At 42.1% G+C, this 22093-nt stretch overlaps 2 protein-coding genes and 1 non-coding gene across 3 annotated transcripts; 2 read left to right on the forward strand and 1 right to left on the reverse strand.

The window, feature by feature from the left end:
- Positions 1 to 9497: 9497 nt before the first annotated feature.
- Positions 9498 to 9602, reverse strand: LOC143576169 (small nucleolar RNA R71). The gene has a single exon (XR_013142903.1). It is a non-coding gene; the product is annotated as a small nucleolar RNA R71 (small nucleolar RNA).
- Positions 9603 to 10707: 1105 nt separating this feature from the next.
- LOC143576154 (uncharacterized) lies at positions 10708 to 11877 on the forward strand. The gene has a single exon (XM_077060317.1). The coding sequence runs from the start codon at positions 10708 to 10710 to the stop codon at positions 11875 to 11877; it is 1170 nt and encodes a 389-aa protein (XP_076916432.1).
- A 5614-nt stretch (positions 11878 to 17491) lies between these two features.
- Positions 17492 to 20154, forward strand: LOC143576165 (uncharacterized). The gene is made up of 3 exons (XM_077060323.1): positions 17492 to 18008; positions 18279 to 19772; positions 19862 to 20154. Exons 1-3 carry the CDS (start codon positions 17492 to 17494, stop codon positions 20152 to 20154), a joined length of 2304 nt encoding a protein of 767 aa, XP_076916438.1.
- Positions 20155 to 22093: the final 1939 nt, after the last annotated feature.

Genomic DNA, 22093 nt, shown 5'->3' on the forward strand with positions numbered 1-22093 from the left:
CACTTGCGTGTTGGTGAGAAATCAAGTTTAATAGATAATCATAGATAATCATAGATAATAACAGTAAATCTGCGCGCAACATGTGTATGTCTAGAGTTTAACAAGGGTGTAATCGGATTGTGATCAAGCCTAAGATAGTTCATAGATCATAGTTCAATCCATGCTCCCAATTGAGCATAAAAACGAGAAAACATCTGTGCAAGTGTAAACAAAGAAAACCGTAAACGATAGGTCTCCCGTGTTCAACTAATGGTACCAACGGAACTGCGGAATAGGCCGAACAAAGCGGTTAATGATACACACATACAAATAAACAGCCAAGTAAACGTCCTCAACACATGGGATACTGCGCGACTAAAGTTCATAAACAGTTTAAGACTCAAGTTTGTATGAACACATGAACATCCCAAAACATTAAAAGCAAAAAGGGATTAGGTACGAGATTACTCACTTGATAAAGATGTGAAGATAGATAAAGCAAGAACCAACTTTAAACAAGCACAAGTTATCCTATAAATAAGATTATTGTTTTAATAATTTGTTTTAAGTCTAGAATATAAGTTAGCATAATTAAATAAGTAAATTATTATATATATTATATATTACCGGAAAAGCAGGAAGAACAAGGAGGAAGACGGAGGCAAGAGAGGAGGCGGCAGGAGGACAAAGGAGCAAGAGAGATAAGAGAGATTAAGTGTTTGTGTGTGATGTGTTATGAAAATATTATTATTATTTATAGGAAAACCCTAGGAGACATAATCCCTAGAAAAGGGGAAAGAATCTCAAAAAGTAAAAGAAAAGATATCAACGGTAAAAAGTTCTGAAAAGTAAAGATATAAAAAGATATGGCAGCTGCAGGGGGCAAGATAAAGCTGACAGGGAACAGTAAAAAGCATGGGCGGTTCAGATAAAGGTACTGGTCAAGCATGGCAAAAGCAGATCTCAAAAGATAATGTCAGTCACTTTATCTGCCAACCAATGGGGTTGGTGCGCATGCTGCGCCGAAAGTAACTTTTCAGACATAAGATAGGTTAGGTCAACAGCTCAGAAGATAAGACAACACAAAAGCATACAGGCTGGATAAAACAGAAGAAAAGATACAAGGGTCTGGCGCGAGAAGGCTGAGTGCGTGAGCGCGAAGGCTGGCACAACAAACCTTAGCGCACTGCGGGAAGAATCACAAATCCTTAGCGTGCTGCGTGAAGAACTAGAATTCTAAGCGCATCGCGGGAAGAACATACATTCTTAGCGCATTGCGGGAAGAACATGCATTCTTAGCGCGCTGCGAGAAGAGTTCTCTTCACGCATCGCAGGAACAAGATGTCTTCACGCAGGCTTCCATGTAAGGAGTCTGGCGCGTGGAGCTGCAGACATCCTTAGGCGGGAAGAACCAAAGGACAAGCAAAGAGAAGGAAAAGGGTTAAGCAGGAGGGCGGGACGGCGACAAGACAAAGAGGCGGGACGATAAGAACGGAAGGCGGAAAGGAATAATGACAAGCAAAGAGGGAAACAAGGCGGAGAGAGGAGAGGGACGGGTCGGCGGAAAGAAAGAAAGAGGCGGGAAGGAAAATATATATTATTATTAAAAGTAAAATATAAGTATAAATATTAAATAATAAAAGAGAGAGATCGGGTCAGAGAAACGGGTACCTGGGTCGGGTCGGATCGGGGCAGATGTCACAGTCTCCCCTACTTTAAGAAATTTCGTCCCGAAATTTATCTCGAAGTAGGTTGCGCAGAGAACATGTGCGGGTACTTGATCTTCATTTGATCTTCCCTTTCCCATGTAAACTCGGCTCCGCGCTTGGACTCCCAGCGAACTTTCACGATAGGGATACGACTGCGCTTGGTTTGCTTAACCTCGCGATCCATAATCTCAACAGGCTTCTCGATGAAATGCATGGATTCATCAACTTGAACTTCATCAAGTGGAATGTGAAGGTTCTCGTCAGCTAAACACTTCTTGAGATTGGATACATGGAACGTTGGATGCACATTACTGAGCGCGGGTGGCAGGTCAAGTCTGTAGGCAACTTTTCCCACACGCGCGAGTATCTTGAATGGACCAACATAACGAGGAGCAAGCTTACCCTTCTTCCCAAAGCGGACAACACCTTTCCAAGGCGACACTTTGAGGAGAACAAGATCACCAACTTGAAATTCGAGAGGCTTTCGCCTACGATCTGCGTAACTCTTCTGTCGGCTTCTGGCAGTCAGCAAATGATCACGGATCTTGGCGATTTTATCGGTTGTCTCTTGAACAAGTTCGGGTCCTGTGATTTGAGTTTCACCCACTTCGCTCCAACAAATCGGGGAGCGGCATTTACGACCGTAAAGTGCTTCAAATGGGGCCATACCAATACTGGAATGATAGCTGTTGTTATAAGAAAACTCGATCAAAGGCAGGTGTGAATCCCAATTACCTCCAAAATCAAGAACACAAGATCGGAGCATATCCTCAAGAGTTTGAATGGTTCGCTCAGACTGACCGTCAGTCTGAGGATGATATGCCGTACTCATGTCCAAGCGAGTTCCTAGCGCAGATTGGAGAGATTTCCAAAAGCGAGATATAAAACGGCCATCGCGATCGGATATGATGCTCAAAGGAGTACCATGGCGGCAGACAATTTCCTTGACATAAAGCTGCGCGAGCTGCTCAACACGGTAGTTTTCACGAATGGGCAGAAAATGAGCAGACTTAGTCAATCGATCCACTATTACCCAAATGCTATCATGTTTGCTTGCTGTCAAAGGTAACTTGGTAATAAAGTCCATCGCTACACATTCCCATTTCCACGTAGGAATTTCTGGTTGTTCGAGCAAACCAGATGGGCGTTGGTGTTCAGCTTTCACTTTAGAACAAGTCAGGCATTTAGCTACGAACACAGCAATATCCTTTTTCATACCGGGCCACCAATAAGTTATGCGCAAATCCTTGTACATCTTATCAGCGCCAGGATGAATAGAATACCGAGATTTGTGCGCTTCACTCAGGATATCGGCGCGAAGATTCTCATCAAAGGGAATCCAGATGCGATTAAGATAGCAGAGAATTCCACTCAGATTAGGGACAAAGTGCGCTTCCGCGCCACACGCTAACTCGGCGCGAAGGTTACCGTTACTGATGGATGCGCGCTGCGCGTCACGAATACGCGATTCAAGGTTGCTTTGAATCGGCGCGAAGTGAAGCTGGGTGCGCGGCAAGATACAGTTAAGCTGGCAGGGTTTTCGGCTGAGCGCATCGGCTACCACATTAGCCTTACCAGGATGATACCGGATCTCACAATCGTAATCGCTGATGAGTTCGTTCCATCGGCGTTGCCTCATGTTAAGTTCCTTTTGATCAAAGATATGCTGAAGGCTTTTATGGTCAGTGTAGAGGATACACTTAGTACCATAAAGGTAGTGTCTCCAGATCTTCAAGGCAAAAACAACTGCACCAAGTTCGAGGTCGTGAGTTGTATAATTCTTTTCATGAATTTTGAGTTGCCTTGATGCGTAAACGATAACCTTGCCTCGTTGCATAAGAACACAACCGAGACCTTGGTTGGAGGCATCGCAATACACGACAAAATCATCATTACCCTCAGGTAGCGCAAGAACAGGAGCTTCACACAACAAACGCTTGAGCGTCAGAAAGGCTTCTTCTTGCTTCGAGCCCCAAATATACGGTTTACCTTTGTGCGTTAGAGCTGTTAAAGGCAAAGCGATCTTTGAGAAGTTCGAAATAAATCGCCGGTAGTAACCAGCTAAGCCCAGAAAGGAACGGATCTCAGAAGGAGAGGATGGCGTAATCCAGTTCTTGATTGCTTCAATCTTGGATGGGTCGACATGAATACCCATCTTGTTTACAACATGACCAAGAAACTGTACTTCATCAGACCAAAACTCACACTTGGAAAGCTTAGCATAGAGTTGCTCGGCTCTAAGCTTTTGCAATACCAACCGAAGATGTTGCTCATGCTCGGCCTTGGTCTTAGAATACACCAGAACATCATCGATAAACACAATCACGAACTTATCCAAGAAAGGCCTACACACCCGATTCATTAGATCCATGAAAACGGCGGGTGCGTTGGTTAGACCGAAGGACATGACCAAGAATTCAAAATGGCCATAACGAGTTCGAAAAGCAGTCTTCGGAACATCTTCATTGCGGATGCGCAACTGGTGATAACCAGAGCGGAGATCAATCTTCGAGAAACAAGAGGCACCTTGGAGTTGATCAAAGAGGTCGTCAATACGCGGTAAGGGATACCGGTTCTTAATGGTGAGTTTGTTCAACTCGCGGTAATCAATACACATGCGAAACGATCCATCTTTCTTTTTAACGAACAACACCGGAGCACCCCAGGGAGAAGAGCTAGGGCGAATGAATCCTTTAGCGGTCAACTCTTGAAGTTGGCTAGCTAATTCTTGCATTTCAGCGGGTGCAAGACGATAAGGAGATTTAGCTACGGGGGAAGCACCAGGGACAAGATCAATACGGAACTCGACTTCACGAGCGGGAGGGATACCAGGAAGATCATCAGGAAAAACTTCAGGGAAATCACGCACAACAGGGATATCGCGAAGCTTCTTCTTTCCTTCATCGGGTTTAACCACATGGGCTAGAAATGCAACACACTTCTTCCGCATGAGTCTTTGGGCTTCAGCGCAAGACATAAGCTTGAGACCACTGGAGGGTTTCTCGCCAAAAATATGAAGATCACCATCTTCACGAGGGATGCGAATCAACTTCTTGGCGCAAATAACTTCGGCGCGATTCTTCGAGAGCCAGTCCATACCAATAATAACATCAAAGCTTCCAAGAGGCATGGGGATGAGGTCGATCAGAAAATCGTTTTCGTTAAGGTTAAGCGTGCAATCTTTAATTACCGAGTTTATTAAAACAGTTTCGCCATTAGCCAATTCAACTGAAAAATCTTCTTTTAAGTTATCGCGCGGTCGCGCAAGCTTCCGCTCAAAGGCGCGAGAGATAAAACTTCTATCGGCGCCAGTATCAAAAAGCATAGATGCATAAAATCCGTTAAGCAAAAATGTACCATTAACTACGTCGTTATTCGCTTGCGCTTGGTGCGCGGTTATGTTAAAAGCTCGGCCACGCGTCACTTGGTTCGAAATTTGGTTCACCGGATTCGCTTGAGTAATCTGAACTTGTAGCCTTGGGCACGCGTTCCGGAAATGACTTGGATCACCGCAGTTAAAGCACGATCTGGGTCGTGGGTTTTGGTAAGTTGGCTGTGGGTTCTGCGGGTAGGCTGGTGGTGTTGGCGCAATCGGATTGGAGGGAGGGGTTCTACAGTACTCAACGGAGTGACCTACGCGGCCACATCGGTTACATTGTCGACACGGGACTTGAGGTGGGTGATGAAGTCTACAGGTTGGGCAGAAGGGTTGGTTTCCTGTGTAAGGTTTCTTAGTTGGCGGGGCAGGAAGTGCTGGAGTGGTTAAGGCATAGTTGTGGACTGCAGGAGGTGCTGGGTAGGTTGACAGTGGGTTAGGCGCGTAAACTGGTTGATAAATTGGTTGCTGGACAATGGGCGGGTTGGTAAGCGCATAGGCTTGTCTGCGCCTACGTTTCTGGTTATGGTTTGAGGGTTCTGGTTTGGTTTCTGTGGGTTCAGGGACAGTTTTGGTGGGTTTGGTCTTCTCAGTTCCCCGCAGGAACAGGGTTCCTGCTCTGACATGGTTGTCGCTGAGCACAGCGGCCAACTCGATGGCGTCAGAGAGGGTTGCTGGGTTTCTGGCCCATACGGAGTCTTGAATTTCCATGGGGAGACCCCCAAGGAACTTCTCGATGGCTCGGCGGGTAGGGGTAACAAGGTGAGGGACCAGTAAGCTTAGCTCGTGGAAGCGCGTCGCGTACTCGCGCGCTTCACCGCTGTACTGCTTCAAGTTCCAGAATTCTTCCTCCAGGCGCTTTACTTCGTTGGGAGGGCAGAATTCTCGCATCAGGAGATCCTTAAATTCTTCCCAGAGCATGCTAGAAGCAGCTTCTGCGCCACGCGCATGAGCTACTCCATTCCACCACGTAAGCGCCCTAGATTCCAGGACACTTGAGGCATATAGGGTTCGTCTGTCTGAAGGGCATTGGGTATGGAGGAAAGTGTTTTCAATCTTCTCGAGCCACTGGAGCATCACGGTGGCTCCTTCGAGACCTGTGAACTTTGGAGGTTTACCCGCATGAAAGGATTTAATGTTGTATCCGGAGGTGTTGGAATTGTTTTGGTTTAAGGCTTGGGCTATTGCGGCGGCCATTTCCTGGGAACGTTGCTGCATACGCCTGCGCGATGCTTCTCTCTGGCGATAGCGAGCTGATAGTGGAGGCATTCTATAAAAGTTTTAGTTTTAGTTAATAACTTGGTTTTATCGCAAAGTTTTAATCTTATAAAGCTTGGTTTCACGGGGTTAGATGCTATCAAAAGTTAAAGTAAAATAAATGACTTTAAATGCAGACTTAATAAAGGTAACAAATTCGAATCAGAAATCGACAATTCATGTATCACCATGACTTTCCGAATTCCCAATTTAAATTATACGAGTAAACGAGTATTGGAGATTGACGATTCATGTATCACCATGACTTTCCAATCTTCAATATAAAATATACAAGAAAATGAGTATTGGAGGTTGACAATTCATGTATCACCATGACTTTTCAAGTCTCCAACCTCAGAACATAATCGTAAATGGAAATTGAAAATCAACTATTCATGTATCACCATGACTTTTCGGATTTTCAAATCCAACAAACGAATATGTAAGAAAAATCAATAAAAATCGAAATTCAACAAAAATCGAAATATCGCGGAATAAAACATAAAATCATATACTGCGCAAGCACGAGCATATTCATAAATAACGAGTAATTAACAATAAGCGCGCAAACATGAGATTTCTCTCATGCGCGAGAAGGGACTCTTAGGTATTCTAGGCCGTTACGTCTAACCACCTATCCTAAAGTCAACGAGCTCTGATACCAATCTGTAACACCCCGACCAAAGGCGGATTATACATCGGGGCGCCACATATTGTTTCATTACTCGTGACACTATTGGGTGTCAATATTTAATAAATACATTCATTCGCGCATACGCAACGTAAACAAAAGACAACTTAAAACAACATAAATTAATATATTATAAAGCATAATATTCAAATAACATAAACTTGTCTTGTTACATTTTAAATCTAGGTCCAAAACAAAAGTAAACATCCTATGTGTCCTCAAGCTTCAAAGCAGCTACTGCAAACCTGAACATGTGTTAAAATAAACGTCAAACACTTGCGTGTTGGTGAGAAATCAAGTTTAATAGATAATCATAGATAATCATAGATAATAACAGTAAATCTGCGCGCAACATGTGTATGTCTAGAGTTTAACAAGGGTGTAATCAGATTGTGATCAAGCCTAAGATAGTTCATAGATCATAGTTCAATCCATGCTCCCAATTGAGCATAAAAACGAGAAAACATCTGTGCAAGTGTAAACAAAGAAAACCGTAAACGATAGGTCTCCCGTGTTCAACTAATGGTACCAACGGAACTGCGGAATAGGCCGAACAAAGCGGTTAATGATACACACATACAAATAAACAGCCAAGTAAACGTCCTCAACACATGGGATACTGCGCGACTAAAGTTCATAAACAGTTTAAGACTCAAGTTTGTATGAACACATGAACATCCCAAAACATTAAAAGCAAAAAGGGATTAGGTACGAGATTACTCACTTGATAAAGATGTGAAGATAGATAAAGCAAGAACCAACTTTAAACAAGCACAAGTTATCCTATAAATAAGATTATTGTTTTAATAATTTGTTTTAAGTCTAGAATATAAGTTAGCATAATTAAATAAGTAAATTATTATATATATTATATATTACCGGAAAAGCAGGAAGAACATGGAGGAAGACGGAGGCAAGAGAGGAGGCGGCAGGAGGACAAAGGAGCAAGAGAGATAAGAGAGATTAAGTGTTTGTGTGTGATGTGTTATGAAAATATTATTATTATTTATAGGAAAACCCTAGGAGACATAATCCCTAGAAAAGGGGAAAGAATCTCAAAAAGTAAAAGAAAAGATATCAACGGTAAAAAGTTCTGAAAAGTAAAGATATAAAAAGATATGGCAGCTGCAGGGGGCAAGATAAAGCTGACAGGGAACAGTAAAAAGCATGGGCGGTTCAGATAAAGGTACTGGTCAAGCATGGCAAAAGCAGATCTCAAAAGATAATGTCAGTCACTTTATCTGCCAACCAATGGGGTTGGTGCGCATGCTGCGCCGAAAGTAACTTTTCAGACATAAGATAGGTTAGGTCAACAGCTCAGAAGATAAGACAACACAAAAGCATACAGGCTGGATAAAACAGAAGAAAAGATACAAGGGTCTGGCGCGAGAAGGCTGAGTGCGTGAGCGCGAAGGCTGGCACAACAAACCTTAGCGCACTGCGGGAAGAATCACAAATCCTTAGCGTGCTGCGTGAAGAACTAGAATTCTAAGCGCATCGCGGGAAGAACATACATTCTTAGCGCATTGCGGGAAGAACATGCATTCTTAGCGCGCTGCGAGAAGAGTTCTCTTCACGCATCGCAGGAACAAGATGTCTTCACGCAGGCTTCCATGTAAGGAGTCTGGCGCGTGGAGCTGCAGACATCCTTAGGCGGGAAGAACCAAAGGACAAGCAAAGAGAAGGAAAAGGGTTAAGCAGGAGGGCGGGACGGCGACAAGACAAAGAGGCGGGACGATAAGAACGGAAGGCGGAAAGGAATAATGACAAGCAAAGAGGGAAACAAGGCGGAGAGAGGAGAGGGACGGGTCGGCGGAAAGAAAGAAAGAGGCGGGAAGGAAAATATATATTATTATTAAAAGTAAAATATAAGTATAAATATTAAATAATAAAAGAGAGAGATCGGGTCAGAGAAACGGGTACCTGGGTCGGGTCGGATCGGGGCAGATGTCACACACCACACCCGGTCCTGATCTTGTTTCCCCCTTTCCGAACCCGAGCGACATCTTCGAGAAGGTTTGAGGAGGAGAGCACGCGAGATTGCCGAGGTCATTGAAAACGAAGTTGTGGAGGACGACACGAACCCCGAGGTTGAAGAGATGGCGGATCCGAACAATCAAGGTTGCATGGATGACTTCGCCACGCCGTCCCTCGATGGCTTCGACAGCGGTGTTACGGAGCCCGAGATTACCGTGAGTTTCGAGATCAAGTCGAGTATTATTTATATGGTCGAAAATTCCGTTTCTTTCCATGGCCTCTCGAACGAGGACCCTCATTCTCATGTTACGCATTTCCTTCGATTATGTGCGACATTCAAAATTCAAGGGTGTACGGACGACACCGTGAGACTCCGAATTTTTCTGTTCTCACTTTGCGGGGCTGCCTTGGAGTGGTTAGAGGCACTCCCTTCCGGTTCCATCACCACTTGGAACCAATTGGTTGAGCAGTTTCTTCTTCAGTACTTCCCACCCGATAAAACTGCAAGATACCGGGCAAAAATCATTGGTTTTCGTGTTGATGATGATGAGTCACTTCATGCTGCATGGGAGAGGTTCAAGGGCTTGTTGAGAAAATGCCCTCATCACGGTTTGAGTCGCGGTCTTCAGTGTCGTACGTTCTTTGATGCTTTATCCGGAGCACAGAAGCAAGCCGTTGATCAGGTTGCGGGAGGAGATTTCGGTAGGTGTACTCCCAATGAGGCGTTGGATGTCTTGGAGCGAGTTGCTAAGAAGAGTTTTGCATATAATCCGCCTCGTAGTATTCTTTCCACTAAGGGCGTTCTTCATGTCGATTCTAATACCCTTGTTTGCGCTCAGTTAGAAGCCTTACCAAAATATTTGACTAGATGCAATCACTTCTGGCTAAGTCTAGATCTCGTTGTGGGGTGTGTGACGGGAAACACCAGACCAGTCAGTGCCAGCAGGCCATGGTGGTGGAGGATGTTGACTTTGTGGGCCGCCAAAACAATGCCTACAGCAGCTCCTATAACCCGGGATGGAAAACCACCTAAATTTCAGTTGGAAAGATGGTGGTGGCAGTCAAAATCAGAATCAAAAGCCACTGGGGTTTGACCGAAATCCAAATTACCAAAGTCAACCCTAGAACCAGTCTTACCAGCAAAAGCCTCAGTTTCAGGGTCCCAGCAGTAGTGGTCAGTCTAGTGGTGGGTCTAGTGTTGAAAATCTTTTGACTCAGCTTTTGGCTAAAACCGAGACCTCAAACAAACTGGCTGAACAGAGGAACCTGAAGATTGATGAGACTCTCCAGAGACACGATCTTGAGTTGAGGAATCAGAAAGCGTCCATTCAGACCATTGAGAATCAGGTTGGACAGATTGCTCAGCTCCTCTCTGCGAGACCACAGGGTAGCCTTCCGAGTAATACCGAGACTAATCCACGAGCCGAGGCTAAGGCGATTACCCTGAGGAGTGGTAGATCCACCATTCCTGTTGATGCATCGGTTTCCACACCAAAACCGATTGCCAATGAGTTCGAGACTGAGACTCCTGGTGAGGTGCAACCGAGGTTAATCCCAGAAAGTACCGCACAGACCAGTGAGTCAGTTAGGATTTATGTTCCTCCTATTCCATACCCAGGCCGTTTGAAGAAGCAGAAGATGGAAGAGCATTACGGGAAATTCTTAGAACTTTTTAAACAGTTCACATTAATCTTCCATTTCTCGATGCGTTGAAAGAAATGCCTAAGTATGCTAAGTTTCTGAAAGAGGTCCTCTCAAATAAGAAGAAATTAGAGGAACTTTCTTGTGTGATTTTGAATGAGGAGTGTTCAGCGGTTTTTCAGAATAAACTGCCCAAAAAAATGACCGATCCGGTTAGTTTTACAATTCCATGTTTGATCGGTAGTTTGTCGGTTAGTAAAGCTTTAGCCGACCTAGGTGCTAGCATAAACTTGATGCCTTATTCTGTTTTTGCAAAGCTAGACCTAGGTGAGCCTAAGCCTACTCGCATGAGCATTCAGCTTGCCGACCGCTCAGTGAAATACCCGAGGGGTATAGTTGAGAATATGCTTGTGAAAATTGATAAATTTGTGTTTCCTGTTGATTTTGTGATCTTGGACATGGATGAGGATAAAAATGTACCACTCATCCTAGGTCGACCTTTCCTAGCCACTGCTAGAGCTCTCATTGATGTCTGCACCGGCAGACTCACTCTTAGAGTTGGAGACGAGGAGGTGACCTTCGATATTGGGAGATCCATGCGCCACCCACATGATCATGATGACGTGCTCTACATTGATAATGGTGATTCTTGCGTTTTTGAGCACATACAGGACACATGTGAGGAGTACTCTTTGGATACTCAGTTGTGTGTTGGAGGGATTTCTGACTTGGTCAGTGGACCTCTATTTGAGGAGTTGGTCTGTGGTGTGGACCACGAGCCTCCTGAGTGTTTAGAGAGGATTGAGGATGTTGATCGCGTTGCCGAGCCTAAGGCAAAACCTTCTGTTGTGGACCCACCATCTATTGAGCTTAAGGAGCTCCCGTCCCATTTGGAGTATGCCTTCTTAGAGGATGGGTCACGCCTTCCTGTTATCATTTCTGCTAGTTTGTCGAGCGAGGAGAAGGTGAAGTTTCTCACGGTTCTGAAGAGGCATAAGCACGCGATCGCCTGGAAGATCATGGATATAAAAGGGATCAGTCCATCCTTTTATACCCATAAGATCTTGATGGAGGAGGAGTACAAACCCGTGGTGCAGCACCAACGGCGTATCAACCCTAATATGCAAGACGTTGTGCAGAAAGAGGTCATCAAGCTTCTCGATGCTGGATTGATTTATCCGATCTTTGATTCCCCATGGGTGAGCCCGGTGCAGGTCGTCCCGAAAAAGGGTGGTATGACGAATTGATTCCTACACGTACCGTCACAGGATAGAGAGTTTGCATTGACTACCGAAAACTCAATGATGCCACGAGGAAAGACCATTTTCGACTCCCCTTCATTGACCAGATGTTGGAACGACTGTCGAGAAAGATGTTCTATTGCTTTCTTGACGGTTTCTCAGGATACTTTCAGATCCCCATTTCTCCCGAGGATCAAGAGAAGACGACATTCACATGTCCCTATGGCACATTCGCCTACCGGCGGATGCCCTTTGGACTGTGTAATGCCCCAGCCACGTTTCAGAGATGTATGGTGGCGATTTTTCATGATATGATCGAGGACTCCATGGAGGTTTTCATGGATGATTTTTTTGTTTTCGGGAGTTCGTTTGATCATTGTTTGAAAAACTTGGAGAGAATGTTGTCCCGTTGTGAGGAGGCAAACCTTGTTCTTAATTGGGAGAAATGTCACTTCATGGTGAAGGAGGGCATTGTGTTAGGGCATAAGATTTCACAGGCGGGGCTTGAGGTTGATCCAGCCAAAGTTGACACCATTTCGAAGCTCCCGCCACCGAATTCGGTGAAGTCTATTAGGAGTTTTCTCGGTCACGCGGGATTTTATCGGCAATTCATAAAGGACTTTTCCCAAATCGCCCGCCCGATGACGAAACTCCTAGAGAAAGATGCCCCGTTCATTTTCTCCTTCGAATGTCTTCAGGCGTTCGAGCTGTTGAAGGAGAAATTGGTGAATGCCCCTATCATGGTTGCCCCAGACTGGTCCTTGCCTTTCGAGTTGATGTGTGATGTGAGTAACTTTGCAGTCGGGGCGGTTTTAGGTCAAAGGCGGGATAAGCATTTTCATCCGATTTATTATGCGAGTAGGACACTGAATGATGCGCAGGAGCACTACACGACCATTGAAAAGGAGCTCTTTGATGTTGTCTTCGCATTCGATAAATTTTGGTCTTATCTTGTCCTTTCTAAGACCATTGTGTTCACGGATCATGCAGCCCTTCGCTATCCGTTCAGCAAACAAGATGCGAAGCCAAGACTTATTCGATGGATTTTGTTGCTGCAGGAGTTTGACATTAAGATCCATGACAAAAAGGGTGCTGAGAATGTCGCGGCCGACCATATCTCCCGTCTTAAGTGCTCAGCTTCATCGGAACAAGTGGGGGTCCACATAAATGACAATTTCCCCCACAAGTTCCTCATGCATATCAAGACACGGTATGAGGATCATCATTGGTTCGCTGACATTGCGAATTTTCTTACTAGTGGGATCGTACTTAAGGGTCTGACTCACCAGAAAAGAAAGAAATTCTTTTCTGACGTTAAGCACTACTTTTGGGAGGATCCTTACTTGTTTCGTGTTGGTGCCGATCAGCTCGTGCGTAGGTGTGTGTATGGTGACGAGGCTCGAAAGATCTTGAGACACTACCAAGAGGGCCTGACCGGAGGACACCATGGAGCCACATCCACGGCGAAGAAGGTCTTTGATGTCGGTTTCTTCTGACCAACCATCTTTCGTGATACTCATGATATGGTGCAGTCTTGTGATGCTTGCCAAAGGGCGAGCAACATCTCATCATGAGACGAGATGCCCCAGCGACCGATTCAGGTCTGGTAGGTTTTCGATGTGTGGGGCATCGACTTCATGGGACCTTTCCCGACTTCTTTCAGCTACCGTTACATCCTAGTGGCCGTTGATTATGTTTCAAAATGGGCCAAGGCGCAAGCCTTGCCCACAAATGATGCTAGGTCGGTGGTGAAATTCTTGAAGAAGTTGTTCTCCCGCTTTGGTGCCCCCAAAGCACTGATTAGTGACCGAGGGACACATTTCTGTAATGCCCGGTTGGAGAAGGCATTGTCCCGGTATGGTGTCCATCATCGCTTCTCTACACCATATCACCCGCAGACGAGCGGGCAGGTCGAGGTCACGAATCGGGGCATCAAAAGGATCTTGGAGAAAACGGTTAGTCAGAACCGTAAGGATTGGTCCGAGAAATTAGATGACGCACTGTGGGCTTTCCGTACAGTCTACAATACACCGATTGGTATGACACCTTTTAAATTGGTGTACGGGAAAGCGTATCATCTCCCTGTTGAACTCGAGCATAAGGCATATTGGGCATTGAAAAGTGTGAATCTTGATCTAGCATGCGCGGGTAAAAACAGGATGGGTCAGTTGCATGAGCTTGAGGAGTTGAGAGGCCAAGCTTATGAGAATTCACGAATTTACAAGGAGAGGATCAAAACGCTTCATGACGCCCGGTTGAAGAACCATAAACAATTCCAAGCGGGCGATCGTGTTTTGCTTTATAATTCTCGCCTTCGTTTATTCCCCGGGAAGTTGAAATCCCAATGGTCATGAGGATGGACGCATCTTCAAGGTGAACGGTCACCGTTTAAAACACTATTTGAGATTGGCCATGAGGATGGACGCATCTTCAAGGTGAACGGTCACCGTTTGAAACACTATTTGGGGAGCCGGTCGAGACAGTTTTGGAGGTTGTTGATCTCCACCCCATGACTTAAGTGTGGGGAGTGTGAGTCTAGCTATCGAATCCGTCAAAATTTAGCATGTTTAGGACTTTGTAGATTTTACGTGTTTGTTTTATTCTTGTTTGTTTTCGAAGAGTTAAGCTATCTTTGTAGATTTTGTGATTTTATTTATGTTTGATTTGTGTAGACTTTTTTTATGACTTTGGTTTGTGATGGATGTTATTTGGAATGATGATATAGATTGTGTTTGTGTATTATGTTGTTTGGTGTGGCTTGTTTTGTCTTGCTCTATTGCATGTGCATGTTGTGGATGTTTATTTGCACGGTTGTCGTTGCCAGGTCTTCCCTGTTGACCCTCCCGGGTCTCTTGTCTGGCAGCCTTGCGGTTTTCAAGGGAGTTTTCTGTTCTCTCTTTTGCACTTACTTTTATAGTTGTTTGTTGTGCAACGAGGGCGTTGCACAATTCAAGTGTGGGGAGGGAATTTTTGGAATTTTATGAATTTTGTTTGTCCAAATGTTAATTTTTTTGCAAAACTCCTAAGAAAATTTTTGTAGCAAATAATAACCACTAAGCAATTTTAATTCAACTTTAATTGTTTTGTCAAAGCATAAATCTTTAAGACATTCAAGCCGAAAATCTTTAAAAAGACATACCTTTAAGCATGACAAACAAGATTCACATTCTTAACTTGCAAAAGTTGCCCATTTTGCCCGTTTCCGTGAGTTGGCCTCATCATTATTTTTTCTCATGTTTTTGCAGGCAATTGAGTTAGCCGGGTGATTATTGTAAGGTAGAACTTGTTTTGGGATTGCATTTTAAAACCATATACATATACATGGCATAAACCATTGAGGAATTTAGGATAAACCCTTTGTCTAGCCATTTTTCCACTTATATTTTCCTTACACACATTATCCGCTTAGTAGCCCATGTTTGGCCTTTTCCCGTGTTTTTATTATTTCGCCATATTTTTATCGCCACTTAGCCATATAGCCTTTTATATTTTCACCCATTTTTGGTTAGAAATCCGGTTCGGCTAAGTTAGTTATTTTTTGTATTTCATTTTTGTTGTATTTTATTCACTTGGGAACTTTAGAAGCACAATGCTTTCTCCCAATGTGAAAAGTTTGTATGTAAATATTCATTACTTGTGGCAAAAAAAAAAATCTTTGCAAGAAAAGAAGAGAAGTTATGAAGTTAGTTCATCATATATTAGGTGAAACTTGATTTCAAAGAGCAATTTTTGGTTCGTTAGCTCTTGGCCCGTTTAAACCATTTGGTTTAGTTAGTTAGATTTCGTTTTTGTAGCTAACTTAGTTCTGGATTTTCTAGCCGTTTAGCCACTTTTCCCAAAAATTCCTCATCCTAACCCTAAGCCAAGTTACAACCCTCGAGTACTCGTGTTTTATGCCATGTATGTGTCGGTTTGATTTGACCCTTAAACAAGCCTATGCCTTGCTTAGTCATCGTCTTGGCATCGAGTGTTCTCAACATGCACTATTACACGCATGATCACTAAATATAGCCGAGTGTATGAGTGAACATTGTGAGGATTGCAAGGTGGGAATGTGATGACAATTTGTAATGTTCTCTAGATTATGTCTTCATTCTTATTAGGCATGTTTAGACATATATACAATGCTTTCTTGATCTATTAAAGATTTGAATGATTATTGCTTGTAGGTTATTATTGCTAATGTGGAGTTTGTTTCATTTGCTTGAGGACAAGCGAAGTTCAAGTACCTTAAAGAAAATGATGAAGATGATCAAGAATGTTGGAATTCTACACAAGAGAGAATGTGTTATTTTTGTGTGTTTTGTGTGTCTACAACCAAGGAGCTCCCTTGGTATTTATACTAGTAGAAAGTTGAAAATCATTCAACCGTCATTAATGAAAAAAATTGAAACACTCCAATCAACATTAACCAAGGGATTTAAGTTTGGACCAAAACTTAATGACATGTTGAATGGTATTGACTAAATCAATGGTGTTTCAACTAATCATATAATAAAATAAAAGAATTCACAATTAAAATATATTTTATTTACACAAAATTTTCCAACAGTCATTACCTATGATCAGGGACACCGTCCGTGATCGACCCCGTGCTCTAGCGGTCTTCCTTATTTTCATAATAACTTTCATCCGCTATCATAACTTGCTCCACTCGATACTATAAAACAACATTTGTTAAAATATCTAACTATAACATTAACAAGTCAAACTAAATTGATTTTCGTAAAACTAAATAGCATAGTCATTTACCAAAGAATTAGCCTTCTCAATCCCACCATCATCATCATCATCATCATCATCATCATCATCATCAAGTGAATACAACTTTGTTGTTTATTGCATGACCCATTATAAACAACCTAGAACGTTATTTTTGTATTACTTTAAGTCTCGGGTAGCTTTCCTCAAGTTGGGCCCATATGGTACATTGCTTTCGTTTCAAACCTCTATAGCCTTCTCGTCCTACCTTAGGCACATTTTTGTTCTTGGAAACACTAGCTTTTGCTTTTTCTCTTTTTGCCTTCACATAAATCAACAAACCATCATTAATAACATGTAAACATATACATGTAATAGTAAGGGTTTGAAGATAATAGAAGATGGTAATAATGCTTTCATCATCAAACCTTAAGTATATTATTAAAGCATTATTACCATCTTCTATTATCTTCAAATTATTAACCAAAACTTTATGTAACATTTGAAAGTCAGAATGCTATAAATCTGTTTGTTTGTGATGGAATTTGTTAAAAAGACAACAAAGTGACCATTACGCTATCTGAACTCTTAATTGCTCTGGTGTTTGTGAATTGTATTACGTAAGATGACAGATTAATTTTTTACTAGGACCACCGTTGAGACAGTCCAACTACAACATTGACTCAACCCTTAAAAGGGGTTAGAAATTTTTGGAAAAAAGACATGTTGTCCAACTCCAACATTGACTCAACCCTTAAAAGGGGTTAGAAATTTTTGGAAAAAAGACATGTTGACTAAAGGTTCCTTTCTGTAGTTGACTTCCAAAGTTATATATTATATGTCCAATAACACTTAGAGAATCCATAAAGCAACATTCGTTCAGTTTATAGATAAACAAGCAATAAATAATAATTATATAATGTGGCATACTAACACTAATACTATTGCTCATCTGCTTCTTACGATCCTGTTTTTCATGTTATCGCAAACCACTGCCACTCATTTCAACAATTCATCATTAGAAGGAAAAGCCTTGGTTGCAACCAATTGGTGGCCACAATATGTAAATGCTTCTAATCATTGTACTTGGGATGGAATCTTATGCAATGAAGCAGGAAGTGTCATTGAGATATTCTTATACGATCATGATAAGCTTGAAGGTAATCTTGGAAGCCTTGACTTCTCTTCATTTCCAAACCTTGATACCCTTGAAATTGATAAATGCGGTCTTGAAGGAAGCATCCCAGAGCAGATTGGTTTGCTCTCAAATCTCACCCAACTTTCACTTTGGGGGAATCGACTCTCAGGTAACTTACCTCTTTCCCTCACCAATCTCACCCATTTAGAATACCTTTATCTTTCTGGTAACAGTTTCAGTGGTGAGTTACCTGTTTGGCTCACCAAGCTCACCCATTTAGAATACCTTGATCTTTCTGGTAACAGTTTCAGTGGTGAGTTACCTGCTGCCCTCGCCAGTCTCGTCAATTTGAAATCCCTTTATCTTTCTAGCAACAATTTCAGTGGTGAGTTACCTGTTTGGCTCACCAAGCTCACCCATTTAGAATACCTTGATCTTTCTGGTAACAGTTTCAGTGGTGAGTTACCTGCTGCCCTCGCCAGTCTCGTCAATTTGAAATCCCTTTATCTTTCTATGAACAATTTCAGTGGTGAGTTACCTGCTGCCCTCGCCAATCTCACCCATTTAGAATACCTTTATCTTTCTATGAACAATTTCAGTGGTGAGTTACCTGCTGCCCTCGCCAATCTCACCCATTTAGAATACCTTTCTCTTTCTAGCAACAATTTCAGTGGTGAGTTACCTGTTTGGCTCACCAAGCTCACCCATTTAGAATCCCTTTATCTCGAGAATAACCAACTTAGGGGTCCAATCCCACCATCTTATGGTTCCATGCTCAATCTCACAGACCTATACTTGGGCACAAACCATCTCAATGCATCCATCCCACACGAAATTGGTAATTTGCAAAACCTGAAATGGTTGAACCTGGGTGACAACAATTTTGACGGCCCAATTCCCTCAAGTTTTGGTAACCTAAGCCAGTTATATTATCTAAACCTTGGCATGAATGCCATAAGTGGAGACATACCTCTAGATATAGCGAATTTGATAAACCTACAAAATCTCTACCTTAATCATAACAGTCTTGTGGGTCATGTTCTTGGGAACCTGTCTAGGCTTTCTTACCTAGATGTTTCATCAAACCAGTTGTCAGGTAATTTGTCCTTCCAGAAACCATGTAGTCTACAACATCTAGACGTCTCTATGAATCATATCACTGGAGCTTTCGAAAGTTTTCGTGTTTGCCAACACCTACAGTACCTGGACCTTAGTAGTAATAATTTTGTTGGAAGAGAACTTGAGGAATTTGACTTTCCGGTTTTAGAGTTCTTAAATCAGTCTCTGAATCAAAATCTCGCTGCATTCAGCCCCAATCTGAATAGAGAACATATGCCAAGAAACAAACTGGTCTATCTGATCATTTTTCTTCCCATCATCTTGGGATTTTGTTTGTTGCTTCTTACTTACGTGTGTTACACTAATCACAAGGCTACCTTAAAAAATATCAAGACGGAAACACAAAAGCATGGAAATGTTTGTTCAATGCTGAATTATGACGGAACAATTGCGTACGAAGACTTCATCACTGCTACTGAGGATTTTGACCTCAAATACTGCATTGGAACTGGTGGCTATGGTAGTGTTTATGAAGCAAAACTACCTAATGGTCAAATATTTGCTTTAAAGAAACTACATCGTTTTGAAGCTGAGCAACCTGCGTTCGACCAGAGTTTCAAGAATGAAGTCCAAATGTTGATCAACCTAAGACACAAAAGCATTGTCAGACTGTACGGTTTTTGTTTGCATAACAAATGCAACTTCCTTGTATACGAATACATGGAAAAGGGGAGCCTATTTTGCACCTTGAGCAACAGTGAACTGGCTGTTGAAGTGGACTGGATGAAGAGGGTGAGCATTATCAAGGATGTAGCCCAAGCTTTGGCATACATGCATCATGATTGCAGCCCGCCTATCGTTCATAGAGACATATCAACCAACAACATTCTCTTGAACTCAAAAATGGAAGGATTTATTGGTGACTTTGGCGCAGCCAGATTGCTCGATCCTGATTCCTCCAATCGAACGCTAATCGTAGGAACTTTGGGATACATTGCTCCAGGTATATCTACCTAATATTGCACTTCTTTTATGCTTATTAACAGTTACAAATATTCTAATAATCCTTTGTTGTATATACTCGTCATGTAGAGCTTGCATATAACATGATTGTAACAGAGAAATGTGACGTCTATAGCTTTGGGGTGGTGGCACTTGAGACAATTGGAGGGAAGCATCCTGGAGACCTCCTGTCTTCGCTGAACCATTCGACTAGTCATGGCATAATGCTGGAAAATATATTGGACAAGCGACTCCCTTATCCAACCAACAGGTCAATCGAAAAGGAAATCATGCGTGTTTGTAATGTAGCATTTGCATGCATTCTCACAGATCCAAAATGCCGACCGACAATGAGAAACGTGTCTCAGGAAATATCATGTTAAGGGTATTGATCATTAACTATATATAATTTTATCACGAATGCATGCCTACTCTATCTATCACGTTCCATATTTAGCAGATTATAGGGCCCAAATATATGTATGATATAGAAACAACGTTATGGTAGCAGTTTGTAGAATCAGAAAAACATCGAACAGGGGCTCACAGAAAGCTGATATAACTTATTATGTGCTGAAGCATGCTAAAATGTCAATTTATGTTAAGTGGGCCTGATATTTTCTTTAAATTATGCTCGTACCTGTTGCACTTCAATATTGAGGGTTTACTATTTGCTGCAAAATCTGTAGTATTACTATCCAGGATGAGAACTAAGTAGATTAAATGCTATAAGAAACTTAAACAGATATTTTGAAAAATTCTGAATGAACTGAAGCTTTGGTATATATGCAAATATTTTGAAGTCCAAATTTGAACCCATATAGTGGAACCCAGCTTATATAAGCTATAATTTTTAAAACATGGATGATCATATACTTGTAACTGCACACATATTACATATTTTACAAATCAAAATTACTTCAATTTTAGTTTTGGTTGGAATGTAGGTTTAAAACTAATTACTTCAATTTTAGTATGGAGTTGATTTCCAAAAGCGTCCATAAATGGTTTCTAGGGAACATTCGTTTAGAATTGGAATCAACTTCCTCGTTCGTGTTGATCAAATGAGCAACTTATACTATGACTTTCAATAGCAAAAGTGTAAAACCAATAACCTTATTGTTACTGTAATATAGAAGCAGGACAAGAAAACCTGCTATAGCAAAATAGATTAAGCGAATACTTGGTCAAATAGAAATGAGAAGAAGGTGTTCCATACACTTTTTATTATTTTTTTGAATGTCGGATTTATTTTAATCCTTGTTTATGAGACTTGAACTCAAGACCTCTCCCTCTCCCTCATAAACCCAGGTGTTTAAAGGCATTGCCTTTGTCAATGGGCCACCACCCCATTAGTTGTTCGATGAACTTACCTTTTCGTTAGGTTAGGGTGGAGAGGCGCTGAAAAGAGCACCAATGTTCGTATTTTACACAAGTAAAGGAATATTTTGTTCTGCATGTGTATCCGTGAATCCTTTGAGTAGTTAAAAAAAAAGTAAAAGCTTAGGAATAATAGTGATGAGTGAATGCAAAAGCCAGGAAACAGTGCAATAAAAATGATTTCTGTATGGTATCATTGCTATTACTGGCTTTAGCCCACAGCGACATCACTTAAGACCGTAATCAGACCGTAATCCATCCCAAACGAAATTGGTAATTTGCAAAACCTGAAACGGTTGAACCTGGGTGACAACAATTTTGACGGCCCAATTCCCTCAAGTTTTGGTAACCTAAGCCAGTTATATTATCTAAACCTAGGCATGAATTCCATAAGTGGTCCCATACCTCTAGATATAGCAAATATGATAAGCTTAGAACATCTCGACCTTAATAATAACAGTCTTGTGGGTCATGTTCATCCAAAATTTGGAAACCTATCTTACCTTGATTTTTCATCAAACCGGTTGACGGGAAACGTGTCGTTTCAGTATCCCTGTCGTCTACTGCATCTAGACCTCTCCATGAATCTGATGACAGGAGATATCACCAATCTAAGTAACGGCTGCGTTGACTTGAACTACTTAGACATTAGTATGAACAAACTTACTGGTCCAATACCTCACTCTTTTGGTTCTATAGTCAATCTAACTGTCCTCAACTTGAGCACAAATCAATTGAATGGATCCATCCCAAAGGAGATCACTAATTTACAAAAGCTAGAAATGTTGAATCTGGGTGTCAACAATGTTGACGGTCCACTTCCCTCAAACATTGGTAATCTAAGCCAATTGAAAATTTTAAACCTTGCCATGAACTCTATAAGTGGCCAGATACCTCTGGATATAGCAAGTTTAATGAACTTAGAACATGTCGATCTTAATC

This window comes from Bidens hawaiensis, unplaced genomic scaffold (genome assembly GCF_021521415.1).
Source record: "Bidens hawaiensis isolate Kalapana, Puna unplaced genomic scaffold, B.hawaiensis_p1.1 tig00028006_1, whole genome shotgun sequence".
Taxonomy (NCBI): Eukaryota; Viridiplantae; Streptophyta; class Magnoliopsida; order Asterales; family Asteraceae; genus Bidens; species Bidens hawaiensis.